General features: G+C 44.3%; 1 protein-coding gene across 1 annotated transcript in view; it reads right to left on the bottom strand.

The window, feature by feature from the left end:
* Nucleotides 1-14,091, bottom strand: part of KAT8 (lysine acetyltransferase 8) — a 564,841-nt gene that overhangs the window by 329,029 nt on the left and 221,721 nt on the right. The window contains exon 6 of the mRNA XM_069244212.1: nucleotides 11,010-11,099. Within this exon, the coding sequence (XP_069100313.1) occupies nucleotides 11,010-11,099 (90 nt within the window). The remainder of the gene's footprint in view (nucleotides 1-11,009; nucleotides 11,100-14,091) is intronic.

Raw genomic sequence — 14,091 nt, 5'->3', positions numbered from 1 at the left:
ATTGTCCCTGGATGCTGTGTTGGTTGAGGTGTGCTCCCCACCCTACTATGGAAGCGTCTGTTGTGATCACGTATTGAGGCACTGGGTCTTGGAAAGGCCGCCCTTGGTTTAAATTTATAGTATTCCACCATTGAAGCGAGGTGTATGTTTGGCGGTCTATCAACACTAGATCTAGAAGTTGACCGTGTGCTTGTGACCATTGTGTTGCTAGGCACCGTTGTAAGGGCCGCATGTGTAATCTTGCGTTTGGGACAATGGCTATGCATGAGGACATCATGCCTAGTAGTTTCATTACTGATTTTACCTGGAACCTTTGGTTTGGGTGCATGCTTTGTATTACGTTTTGGAATGCTTGTGGACTTAGAGTGGCAATCCCTTTTTTTGTGTTGATTGTCGCTCCCAAGTACTGTTGTATTTGATACGGCTGTAAGTGTGATTTTTGGTAGTTCAGTGAGAACCATAGTTTGTGAAGGGTTTCTAAGACGTATTTTGTGTGTTGTGAACAATATTCTTGCGTATTGGTTTTGATTAACCAATCGTCCAGATACGGGAACACATGTATGTGCTGTCTTCTGATATAGGCTGCCACTACTGCAAGGCATTTTGTAAGACTCTTGGTGCTGTTGTTATCCCGAATAGTAACACTTTGAATTGGTAATGTACCTCTTGGATTACAAATCTTAAGTATTTTCTGTGCGAAGGATGTATGGGTATATGGAAATACGCATCCTTGAGATCTAATGTTGTCAGGTAGTCTTGTTGTTTGAGCAAGGGGATTACGTCTTGAAGTGTCACCATGTGAAAGTGATCTGATTTGATGTAAAGATTTAGTGTTCTGAGATCTAAGATGTGTCTTAGAGCTTTGTCCTTTTTGGGTATGAGAAAGTATAGGGAGTAAACACCCGTTCCTTTCTGATGATTTGGTACTAGTTCTATTGCATGTTTTTGCAGCAACGCTTGGACCTCTATTTGTAATAGATCCATGTGTTGTTTGGACATGTTGTGTGTTCTTGGAGGCACATTTGGAGGGAATTGTAGGAATTCTATGCAATAACCATGTTGGATAATGGCTAGGACCCATGAGTCTGTTATTTCCTCCCAGTTTTTGTAAAAATTTGTTAGTCTCCCCCCCACTGGTGTTATGTGTTGGGGATTGTGACACTGAAGTCACTGTTTATTTTGAGGGGTCTTTGGACTTTGGAATTTTCCTCTAGTTTTAGGGAACTGTCCACCTCTGTATTGTCCCCGAAAGCCTCCTCTCTGATACTGGCTCTGGTATGTGGGTCTGGTTTGTGAGGTTGAGGGTTCTGTGGTTTGGCCCGAAAACCCCCCTCTAAATTGTGTTTTCCAAAATGTGCCTCTCCTCTGTGGGGAGTAGAGCACGTTCATGGCTTTGGCTGTATCGGTGTCCTTTTTTAGCTTTTCTATAGCAGTGTCCACTTCCTGCCCAAACAACTGCTGTCTGTTAAAAGGCATATTAAGCACAGCCTGTTGGATTTCGGCCTTGAATCCTGAGGTGCGTAGCCATGCGTGTCTCTGAATAGTGACCGCTGTATTTACAGTTCTTGCAACTGTATTTGCTGCATCCATTGCCAATCGTATCTGGTTATTCGAGATACCTTGGCCCTCTTCCACCACTTGTTGTGCACGCTTTTGGAACTCCTTGGGAAGATGTTCTATGAAGTGTTGCATTTCGTCCCAATGAGCTCTATCATATCTTGACAGCAAAGCCTGTGAATTGGCAATGCGCCATTGATTGGCTGCTTGTTCTGCAACTCTTTTCCCCGCTGCGTTGAACTTGCGACTTTCCTTGTCGGGTGGTGGTGCATCTCCAGAGGTGTGTGAATTTGCCCTTTTACGTGCTCGCCTACTACTACTGAGTCAGGTATCAGTTGCTGCATGATGTACACAGGGTCTGTTGGGGGAGGCTTGTACTTTTTCTCCACCCTAGGAGTTATGGCCCTGCCTTTAACGGGCTCATGAAATACTTGCTTTGCGTGTTTCAACATTCCTGGTAACATTGGCAGACTCTGGTACTGACTATGTGTTGACGACAGAGTATTAAATAAAAAATCATCTTCAATTGGTTCAGCGTGCAGTGTCACATTGTGAAAAGCAGCTGCTCTGGACACCACCTGTGTGTAAGCAGTACTGTCTTCAGGTGGTGATGGTCTTGCTGGGTAACAGTTGGGACTATTATCAGATACAGGCGCATCATAAAGATCCCATGCATCTGGGTCATCTTGGCTCATCCCTGTGTGCGTTGGAGACTGCATCATAGGTGGGGTAGCAATTGGTGATGGTTGCGGTGAGCGTTGTGGTGATGGTGGCGGAGTTACTTGTTTTGCCACCTTTGCCTATGGTTGTTTATTTTTGTTTTGGAAAGCAAGTTTCCTTTTCATCCTTATAGGAGGGAGAGTTCTTATTTTCCCGGTCTCCTTTTGAATATGGAGCCTTCTATGTGTATAATCTGGCTCCCCCTGCTTCTAGCTCTTGTCCAAATTTATGGCCTTGCATTTGTGCTGAAAGGCCTTGTTCCTCGGTGTAGGAACTTGTTTTCGGCTCCGAAGCCACTTTTTTGGGTTTCGGTGTTCCGATTTCTCGGTGCTGACTCATCTCGGTGCCGGTATCTCGATGTCGAGATTGCTCTGAACTAGGGTCCCGGTGCCGAGTCTGTTCTGTGCCGGTATCTCGACCGGAGTCGGATGACTTCGACACGTGTGCCCTTTTTCGATGCCGATGGACGGTCACAGATTTTTCGGGTTAAGCCATGGCCTGCCGGCGGTGGCGTCTCCTGGGCTTTTATGATTTTTACGTGAGTTTTGCCGGAGCGGTTTTCGGCGTCTGCTCCCTTTCGGCCTCATCCGAGTCAGCAATGGAGAAAGTTTCTTCCTCTAAGTCGTGGTGTCATGACAGCGCTGACGCCATTTGAAGCCTTCTTGCTCTCCGGTCCCTTAGCGTTTTCCTCGACCAAAACGCTCGACAGGCCTCGCAGGTATCCTCTTTGTGTTCGGGAGACAAACACAAATTACAGACCAAATGTTGATCTGTGTAGGGATACTTGCTGTGGCATTCGGGGCAGAAGCGGAAGACGCACGTGGTCAGGCCGACCAGGCCCCGCCGGGGAAACGAAACCCCGAAGGGCCACCGGAGTTTTTCTTGATTCGGTATCGATCTGAGTTAACTAACCCGATACCGAACGCAAACAATACCGTCAAATTTTCCGATATCTAACTAAGTTTCCGAACCAAAACACTGAGCGAAGAGGAACACGTCCGAACCCGATGGCGGAAAGAAAACAATCTAAGATGGAGTCGACGCCCATGCGGAATGGAGCCGAAAGGGGAGGAGTCCCTCGATCTCATGACGCGAAAAGACTTCTTCGGAGAAAAACAACTTGTAACACTCCGAGCCCAACACTAGATGGCAGGATATGCACAGCATGTGTATCTGCAGCTACACATGCCATCGAACATACAGTAACTAAAAAGGGCTGGTCAGGCACAGGACCTCGTCTAGGTTTCCTTCCCCTCCTGCAAGCAATGGGAGAGTGACTGCATCGACAATAGGCAACCAGAACTCCCAAGTACCAGTAGCTCCGCCCCTCCCAAGAGATGCCACTACTAAATGGGGGGTGCGCACTGCCAAAACCTTCTGGTAGTGCCTCTGCGCTATTACAGGGAGTAAGACACTTAGGAGAGCAATCCCCATGCTTTGTCCAGCACAGTGGCTCCTAGGTTTCTATCACATCAAGTACTGCACACGTCCCATGATTCCCACAGGCTCATGGACCTCCGTTGAAGGTTGCCACCCCGTCCTTCCATTCGTGCCGTGAAGGCCAAACCTAAGGGGGCAAGCCGTCACAATCTGAGGATGGAGCCACACTCCCTTTCACAGCAGGAGACTTGCATCGGTCCCCATGCTCAATTTCTGCTGCACGGGCAGAGAGACCTCCTCAGGGCCCTCCCGCGTAGGGCTTGACCTAGGACAGTGGCATGTAATGGTAGGACAACAGCAGCAGGGCTCTTTTCCCTACCCAGCTCACTTGCATGGCTCCTCCTGGGGGTCGTCATTGCACTCCACCGGGATACTCTGTCACCCTGAGAGACTCACACAATGCAGCTTGGGTCTCAGCAGTGAATGGCCTCACAAGTCTGTGCCCGTCTATGCACCGGGAGCACTGTGAGGGTGTGAGCTCCGTACACCGTACCCCACTGGGCACTCCGATGATGTGGAGAGCAAATTCTTCCTCTCCCTGGCCTCCGTTCAGTGGAGGGAAGAGACAAGGGTAGTGCTCAGCACACGCTGTTTAAGAGAGCTGAGGAAAAAAAAAAAGCACTCATCACGCTTTCAGTTGGCCACGCTCTCCCCTATGCACACTGGCTCATACAGGGTTCAATAGTGCTGCAGGGAAATCCTTGCAGGCCCAGGTTATTCTTTAGAGAGTAGGAGAGGCGGCCCCACAGGCCCCTGGGGAACACTGAGCCCCGGGTGAGAGAAAGCAGACATGCCAGCACACAACCAGGCCAATGGTTCTAGTGGCAGTTCCTCCTGGCGACACCCTGGGGACCTGGCAAAACAGATGCAGGGAGCAGCAGGGCAGTATACAGAAAAGCAATTCAAATGAGTCATTTGTGCTATCCAGTAGACATCAGGCAGCAGGGCAACTAACAGAAGTTCAGATGAGTCCTTATGCAGCTCAGCAGTCCCTCCTGGAGAGATTCAGTTTCAGTTCCAAAAGTGCTCTAAAATCAGGGGGCAAGAGCCCCTCTACTTATAGTCAAAATGCCTTTGTTCAGGGGGTAACTTAAAAGGAGTCCTTTCAAGTCAAGCACAACTCTGTTTCAGCCCAGCCCTGTCTCCAGACATCAGCAGGGAGTAATCAGTCCATTGGGTGAGGGCAAAACACAGCTGGTTCGCATGGAAGGTGTAAACGTCCCTCCCTATTCCCAGCCCAGGAAGACTGTCAGTTCGCAGATGCCTCTTACGTCACACCCAGCCCCTCCTGTGTGATGGCTGTCTGGAAAGTATGCACCAAGTGGAGCTGTCACTCTGCCCCAGATGTGGACTTGAATCTGGCTGCAAACGCACTAGAGTTATAAGTACAGTGAAATGGAAACTTTCTAAAAGTGGCATTTCTACAAAGGTAATAAAAAAAAATACACCTACACCAATAAGCAGGATTTCTCACAACCATTCCAAACATACTGAACATGCCTACGCTATTCCCCATAGATCAGAAGATGCCCCTTCAACATATGTTAGGGCATTTCCAATGCAGTCCTATGAGAGGAGCAGCACTCAGTAGTGAGAAACTAAATAGGCTGTTTATATACTACTTGTCCTAGTAGTGACAAAGACGTATGCCCTACCTTTTATATACACAGCTCCCTGCTCATAGGGCTAGCTAGGGTCTACCTTAGGGGAGAATTAGGTGTTACAAAAAGAGAGTTTAGGCCTTGGCAAGTAGTTTGACTTGCCAAATAAATGTGGCAGTAAACTACGCACGCAGGCCCTGCAGCGGCAGGTCTGAGACAGGGTTGAAAGGCTACTTCTGTGTATGGCGCAATATGTGCTGCAAGCCCACTAGTAGCATTTACTTTACAGGCCCTGTGTGTAACTTATACCACTTTACAAGGTACTTATAGGTACTATTAAATAAGCAGTTGTAGGGGAGAGAGCACATGCACTTTAGCACTAATTAGGACACTTGGCACTTTATCACTGCTAAAGTCAACAAAAAGAAGGTCAGAAAAATAGGAGGAGAAAGGCAAAAGGTTTAGGGATAACCCTGCAGAAAGGGCCATTTCCAACACCACCTTGCGCTATCTCCGCACCCCACAATTCATCCCTATGCATACCCCTCTCATGACAGTTTTAAGTGCCCCCGTGGCCCTGGAGCCTGTCATGCCCCAACTGCTCTGAAGATACTGTTCAAGTTTCTTTCCCAATGTTTCCCTACTCGCTGTGTCTGTAAGCAGATCAAGTGGCATACACCATAACTGCTCCATGGTGGTCTGTTTTCTGCCCCAGCTCAGGGACATGGATACCTGAGCGTGAACAGATAGATATCTCAACCTATGTGTAACTTTTTATATGGTTTTAGTATCCAGTCCCGTCATGAGAATTCTGTTGAGTCTGCTAAAAGTGTTGTGTGGTCATAGTAACCGGTATAATCACGGGTCAGCGGGTGGCGACTGCGCCAACATGTATAAACCTTAGATTCTGCATCACCCGATGGAGAAATACCATCATATGTGGCTTTGTTCCCAACCTGGGGGATGTCTATCATCATGTCCATCAAGGACGCAATTAAAATCTCCTGTCCATATTAGTGGTGTGCCTACGCTGTCATCTAGCAGGCCTGCACTGTATAATGAAATTGACGCTCACTCACATTGGGGCCGTAGTTATTCAGGATAGTTACCTCCCTCCCATCTAGTGTGCCCTGCAAAAGCATGTAGCGACCATCCACATCCCCCTCGCTATATGTATGGGCAAAAGGAACTCCGGGCACAACCCATATTGCCACCCCCCCCCCCCCCCCCCCCTCCCAATGCATAGGAGGAATAAGATGCAGTGTATAGCTGACCTCTGCATTTCTTGGCTAATTTTTTGATCTCTGACCCCATGAGGTGCATCTCCTGAAGACATGCAATGTTGATTTTATGGCGTCAAAGGCATGAATATACTCTAATGCTTAGTGTAGTCCTTCGACCTGACGTTCCATGTGAGATAACGTACAGTGTCAGCCAAGTAAATGTGTACCCCAGCCCGGGAAGCAGCTCCATCTGCCACCCTGGTAGGCCATCTACAACACCTATTCATAATGAACCTGTTCTCTCTCAACCTCATTCATGCACTATAACGTTCAATACAACTCCCCGGAAAAGTTGTGGTCGCAAAACAATTGCAGTTAGCACCAGTTTCAAACTGGTGCTATCCCATTAGCAAACGGGAAGGGTTCCCCATGGGACCCCTTCCCCTTTGTGAATAGCAGCGAAAATATTTTTTCAGAGCAGGCAGTGGTTCATAGGGCTACTGCCTGTTCTGAAAAAATGAAAACACTACTTCATTTTTTTGGTATTTGAAATGCAACTCGTTTTTCTTTAAGGAAAACGGGTTCCCTTTAAATTAACTGCTTTATTTAAGTCGCAAAACCTGAATTTTGTACATGTGGCCCATTGTTCCTAAACACACTGTTCAACAGTTGTTTTTAGGAGCTGCCAGATGACAAAGTAGGAGTGCAGCATTTGGACTTTTACTTATTATTTCAAGAGTGATTGTTACAGGACAAAGTCTGACTTGGAGCAGGACCTGCATTAAGATCGAGGTTACTAGTGTTCACTGATCTACAGCTTCCCATCCCCGGCCATTAGAGCATATTTATCACAAAACTTCAAGCCGTGTCCGGAGGCCAGGCACAAAACAGACACCTTGTGCAGGTCTGTTTTTTACATTTGCACCCTCCAGGCACTGCAAGTTCTCTATTCCGTCATTTCTGGTGTGGACATTCTACTAAAACACACTGCTCAAGTGTTATTTTTAAGAGTTGTCAGAAGATGAAGTGGGAGTGCAGCTCTGGATCAACCTTGAAAGGTGTGGAAACTAAGAAAATGATGTTCGCATCAGGACTGATCCTAATATGCAGCTCCCCTATTTCAGTTTTGGGGTGGTATGGAGTCAGCGTGGAGCTGCACACCACCACCTATTGGTTCATGAGCACAGCTACAAAAAAAATTTGCCGGATCCATTCTGGCACAGAGGGGCTATTCTAATGTGAGGAATCTGCAGTTCAAATTATCTATCAGAACATCAAGATTCAAAACGCATGTTAAAACTGCAAGTAGAGATTAGTAGTGGCAAAGGGTTGTTTTAAGTGTAACGGATGATAGGAGACATTTCAGCGAGCCATTTTATAAATTACAAGAAAAATGTTTGCCCTATGAACTATTATTTTCGAATTGATTTGTTGATTATTAATAGATGTTAATAATATGTAATAATTTGCACTTGTAACATTTATTAAATAAAAAGTTTTGGTATTGATTTTTCAACTGTGTTACTAATCAAAATTGTATTCATTTTAGAATTTAGGATATGGGCATTGGAGTCCGTTCTAGTTTATGAATTTCCAAGGGCCCTTTGCACTGCAAATTACAGAACTGGTTTCAACTTAATTAAGTAGCCATGCTTGAACTGTCTTGTGCTTTGTATTTATTGTTCAGATGTAAAATCCAAACGGAATCTGTAGCTGTATTACTCTTGCAACAAGCCTTCATCCCAGATGTGGTTCAACACTGGATTGGCTCTCATGGAACTCCTACTTTTGTCCTTAAAACTGAAAATAAATAGGAACCTACAGGGTGATGCTAAAGTTTTGTGCTGCTCTGTCAACCAACAGAAAACTGTAGACAGCATCCAGTGGCTAATCTCTGGGGCCTAGTTCGGGTTGGGTTGCTCAGCTAAGCATATTCCTCACAATCAATGGCGTGATGTCATGCAGTGAATTACTGTCTTGTTGATGTGAGTCGTCATCATCTGATTGCATGGCAGGACCTAACCTGCATTTGGCTAATCAATGAATTTTATTTGATTGAGGAATTCTAAGTGGCAAGACGGTAGATGCATAACCTGAATGCATCCACCATGATTTGAACTGGGTGAGCTAGCAAACCTGCCAGAAGACCATGTGAAATATAATCTAGTGTTGTTAGGGGTAAACTGCTGTAGAAATCCTTCACTATATTTTTCATGGAATTCAAAAAAATCCATGGGTATTTAGACCGTGCATCCCTGGATCTGTTGCGACTTGGGACTTCCTGGGATGTCTAGAATATGATGCTTCTTGGTAGCCATATGCTGCCTCTTCTGGCATACCAGCTAAGTAGTGTATATCTAGGCCACATGGTCCATCTGCTGTTGAGGCAGCCTCATAGCATTTCATTCTCTGGCTATATATGATGTTGACTATATCCACCATCACTTTCATGCTCACTGTATCCTACACAATGACAGGATGATGACTAAGAGTTATCCAACGGTTGTGCAGCAATCCTTGCAGTTATTCTACTTTGTGATATGGTTTGCAAAAGTGGTATAGTTTGAATGAAATAGGTTTAAGGCAATAATGTAGGTCCTGTCACTAACTTTGTAGCCGGCGATTACATCAATGGTATTGATGTTTATGTTGTCAGGATAGTAGATGCAACTGAGTTTGCAGGTGGAAGATGCTATGGCATAGATGGTGAGCCAGTCTTCGTTAACAGGATCATAGTCATCTATGATACTGAAGTAACACTCACCTGTGTGAGCATCAAGGGAGTTTTTGCATCACTTTTCTCTCCTACTTGCCAATGGTGATGAGACAGATGGTAGAGCAGAGTAGAAGAGGGTAAATCCATATTGTGACTTAGCCCTGGCATTTGCCACTGAAACCTCAACATGACCTGATGGTTGCTTCTTCAATGAAGGTGCAAAGGGTGACTTGGTGGGATTTACACAACAGTTAGTAGAAGCATCTACAACAGTATATTTGGTGCTTTCAATCGCCAAATTGTGCTCCTTTGCTTTTGTAGCACTCGTCTATGATGATTTTCCTGTGGGATTTAGCATTTAAAAGTCAACGCTCTCTGTCTTGTAGAGTCTACGTGCTGAATTTTCAACGGATGAAACAATCGCTGGGTGTGTTAACCAGCCTTGTGATGACAATTCATCCATTTTAAGCAGGAACCCTTCAGTGTAGGTCTTCCTTTCTCCAATACAATTCATATTGCTTGAAAAGTGACCATGAATGTGAAGCTTCAGCCCTGCCGTATAAAGAAAAGTGAACCACTTTGGAAATGGGTTTGATGGAAAATACTAAGTAAAAAAAAATGTTTTAAAAAGGCAGAGGTCTGTTCTAGGTTCCTGTTAGCAAGAGCCTAAAAAAGGGCCGTGTAAGCTGCCAACTCCACAGCATGATGGGACACTGGAGGCCAGGGAACTAATAGGCACACTGTTCTATTTTAATTGCTTTCAATGCTGAAGCCAATGCAGTTACATTGCCCTATACGTCCCCAACATTAACTTAAAAAATCCTTCACAAGCTTTTTGCTTTCTTATTTCTATTTTGCCTATTTTCGGGGACAGTCTGCCTCAACGTTGCAAAAACTTTGTTTGATCACATATAACTCCTGGCCATTCCGAAGTAAGGTTTAGATACTGAAAAAAGTGCTTAGGTGTGCCTGAACATGGGCGAGATTATTCATTGCCTACGACTGATCTAAGAGAGAGGGGCCTTTCTGAAGGAGTTCAATAGGTCAACCTTCAGAAAAAAATGGAGCATAGCTGACAGGATTCCCCACTGCCGGAAAAACAGGCAGTCGAAAATCTACACTTTGGTGCCTCTGTCAGGGGATTAAAAATCTGAAACACCACCTAACTGGCTTCCCTTTCGGGTCATAAAATGATGTGGGGGGTACGTGTTGTCTATGGCTATTGTCGATTGGTCTTCACTGTCAGTTTCTGTATTGGAATAGTGCTACGTTAAATGACTGGGGGTTTCCAATCATTATGAATAATTCAAGCATGTGAATCTATGCAGTAGCCAATGCTTGAGAAGCACTTAATTGTGAGGCAACTTTTGCCATCAAGTCTCATCTCATGTACTGCATTCTAAAATATTGGAACGTGTTGATCGCTATACTCTCTCTCGTTAAGCCTTCTTGTCCCCCTTACACAAAACACTATTGGCCACTTTTCCAGAGTTAACTGAGCATATGTTGATGAGACATATTAACAACTAAGTGTTCTAGTGGTCAGGCTTTCAGTGGAAAATGCAGGTGGTCAGAATACTGTCTTAGTTTCCGGATAAGACCAACTGTGTGAGACACATGGAGATCTGGTTGCCCTAGACTATTCCAGTACCTTCCAACAGTGGTCAGAAACAGACATTAACAACAACACATAGATGGTGGCCATGCTCTCAGAGACATAAGCTCCTATTTAATTTCCTTCAAGGTACTTACTTTATGATCCCTGCCGTCCACTTCATAAACTGAGATGTTACTTTTACGGTAGATTTCTTTCCCTGGCGGTTGCCTCCACTGGCAAAGTCCCTGGTGAAAGAACGTAACTGACTTTAAAAAAAGAAGAGTTCACACATTGTGGATAATCAAACAAAATTCAGCATGATCCATCACAGACTTTTCTCTGAATGTATAAGCATTATAATATATCTGCCTATCTCCTAGATCCTAGAACACGTTTTCCTAAATACATTTCAAAAATTGACTTAAGGAAAAACATTTAAACCCAAGAAAAACATTTACATCCAAGAAAAATATTTAAACCAAGAACTACAAAGCACATTAGGTTGAAACCCAATATATTTTCCAGGAAAAACAAAAGGATACCTTGGAGATAGGAACTATGAAAGAAAAACGGAACTACGTCTTCTAGGAATTCAGGTACTTTACTGGCCTAGAATGTAATGCAAAGTAATTCATTTTTATTAAAAAATAAAAGGGATCAAATTAACCATTTCACAGTTTCAACCCTGTTTTCACAGAAGGGAGGACTGGTAATGATGCATAAGTTACTTATTCGGAAATGCATCTTCCCCAAAAGGATAACCTTATAATATGTCTTGGCCACTTACAATTGGAAAATTACATTTCCGAACTAAAATGTTAGTTTGTTACTTTTCATTGTATTCCTTGTTTTGAATTTTTTTTTAACAATCTACCACACCTACCTATAAAAGGGAGCATAACACTTTAAAAACTTTTTAGAGCGAATGAAGCCCACTTGAGGCTCAAAAGCATGAATTGATATGTGTTTTGGGTTTAAATTGTGATTTGTAGGGTGGAATTACATAGTGTTGGGTGGAATTATGTGGTGTGTAGTGAAAATGTGGTACTGAATTGTGTAGCACATATTTGTCTCTGGAATTTTGAGGAGTGGAATTGCGTTGCGTGGAACTGAATTGTGTAGTGTGGAGTGGAATTTTGAGGGTTGGAATCATATGGCACAGTGTGGAGTGGAATTTTGAGGAGTTGAGTAAAGTAGTTTGGGGGAGAAGAATGTGTTATGGAGTGGAGTAAATGTGGTGTGGAGCTGAAATGAGTAAATATGTGGCATGGTGCAGAGTGGAATTATGTGGAGTTTAATTATGCTGCATGGTGTGGATTTATGGGGAATGGCATTGTGTGGCACTGAGTGGCATGGAGTGGACTTATGTGGCATGATGTTGAATTAAACTGTGGATTGCAATTATGTTGTGTGAAGTGGTATTGTGTGGATAGGAGTGGAATTGTTTGTTGTGGAATTGTGTGGTTTTAAATTGTGTAGTGGCATTATGTGGCTTTGGTTACAGTGAAAATATGTGGATAGTATTTAAGTGGCATTGAGTGTAGTGGGATTACATGGAGTGGATTGTGAGTTATGCAGTGGCCTGGAGTGGGATTATGTGGCGTGGGGTTTAATTATGTGGCATTATGTGGTGTGGATGGTCTGTAACTACAGTAGTGTGGATGATATGTAAGTAGTGGATGAAATTATGTGTTGTGGAGTAGAATTACGTGGGTTGAAATTATGTGGTGTGGCATGGAACTGTGTGGTGCTGAATTATGAGGCACTGAATCGTGCGGCGTTGAGTGGAATTACGTTGAGTGCTGCTATGTGGCACGGAGTGGATTTATGTGGGGTGAAATTATGTGGAGTTGAAGTGGTATTGTGTGGAGTGTAATTATGTTGTAGAGTACAATTGTGTGGCATATACAATTATGTGACCTGGTGTGGATTTATGTAAAATGTAGTTATACGGCATGGTGCTGAGTTGCATTTTGTGGACTGTAATGTGTTTTCGAACTGAGTGGATTTACGTGGAGTGGAATTATGTGTAGCAGGATTATCTGGAGTTGAACTGTGCTGCATCGGGATAAGCAATGTGGATAGGAATCATGTTGCATGGAGTGGTAGCATGTTAAGTGGAATTATGTGGCGGGAACGGAGAGGAAAACTGAATTTGTTGGATTATAATTATGTGACACTGAGTGTAATCAATGTGTCAAGCTGAACTGTGTGGCATGGAACTGAGATGTTGAAATGTGTACTGTAGTGGAATTCTACGGTGTGGATTTGTGTGTTGTGGAATTCCATGGCACCTAACTGTGCGGTGTTTTGAATTTTGTGGAGCTGAATTATGCGGTATGTAATTATGTGGCACGGAAAGCGGTTCAATTGTGTGCAGCGGCATTATGTGGCATGGAGACGAATTATGTGGAGTGGACAGGGACAAGGTGGTGTGTGGGAGAAGAAAGAGGGACCTGGCAGGAGGGGATGGATTCAAATGCAGGCTTTCCAGTGCCAAAATAAATACCGTCAGCATTGTAAACATGTTTATCTGCCATCGGATATCTACATGCAAGCCAGGGGAGATGATATGGCTTAACAGCCAAAGCTGCTGACCGGATCTGAGGAACCTGGTTCGAGTCTAGGCACCAGCTCAACATCCTGTGACTCTGGGCAAATCACTTAATCTTCCAGTGCCTACACAAAAATAAGTTTTCAAACAATTTACTATTTGTTACTCTGCCAGGCGGCAGACCCGGTTTGCTTAATAGCAAAGCACTAAAATAGGCATTTGTGACTTTTGTTTCGCAAGAGCTTGCAAGTTTCTTTATAGTTTTCATCTGGTTCCACAGAGAGCCATTCAGATTATACAACTAAATTGAACACATCGTGCATTCATTTGGTGACACAGTTCTTCATAAAACTTTATGGCAGATGTCAAATCTCTAATGTTTTACGGAGAAATAGGTCATCTTGTTTCTGTGTTTGAAGTCCCTGAAGGCAGAGCTTCACAGTGTGTTTGCACTAGGAAGCTCTACCTTTCGGGACTTAAAACACAGAAGCAAGATCTGCAACCCAGTACCTGCAGGGGAAAGGATATGGCATAATAGCCAGGGCTTCCACATTTGAGGCTGGGGAACCAGGTTTGAGTCTCAGCGCTGGCTCAATACCCTGCGACTCTGGGCAAATCAGTACATCTTCCCGTGCCAACACAAAATGACTGTGTCCTTGTGCAAAACCCTCCAACACCTTTGG

This window comes from Pleurodeles waltl, chromosome 7 (genome assembly GCF_031143425.1).
Source record: "Pleurodeles waltl isolate 20211129_DDA chromosome 7, aPleWal1.hap1.20221129, whole genome shotgun sequence".
Lineage (NCBI taxonomy): Eukaryota > Metazoa > Chordata > Amphibia > Caudata > Salamandridae > Pleurodeles > Pleurodeles waltl.
Note: the sequence above shows the minus strand (reverse complement) of the source record. Positions and strands in the feature narration are given on the sequence as shown.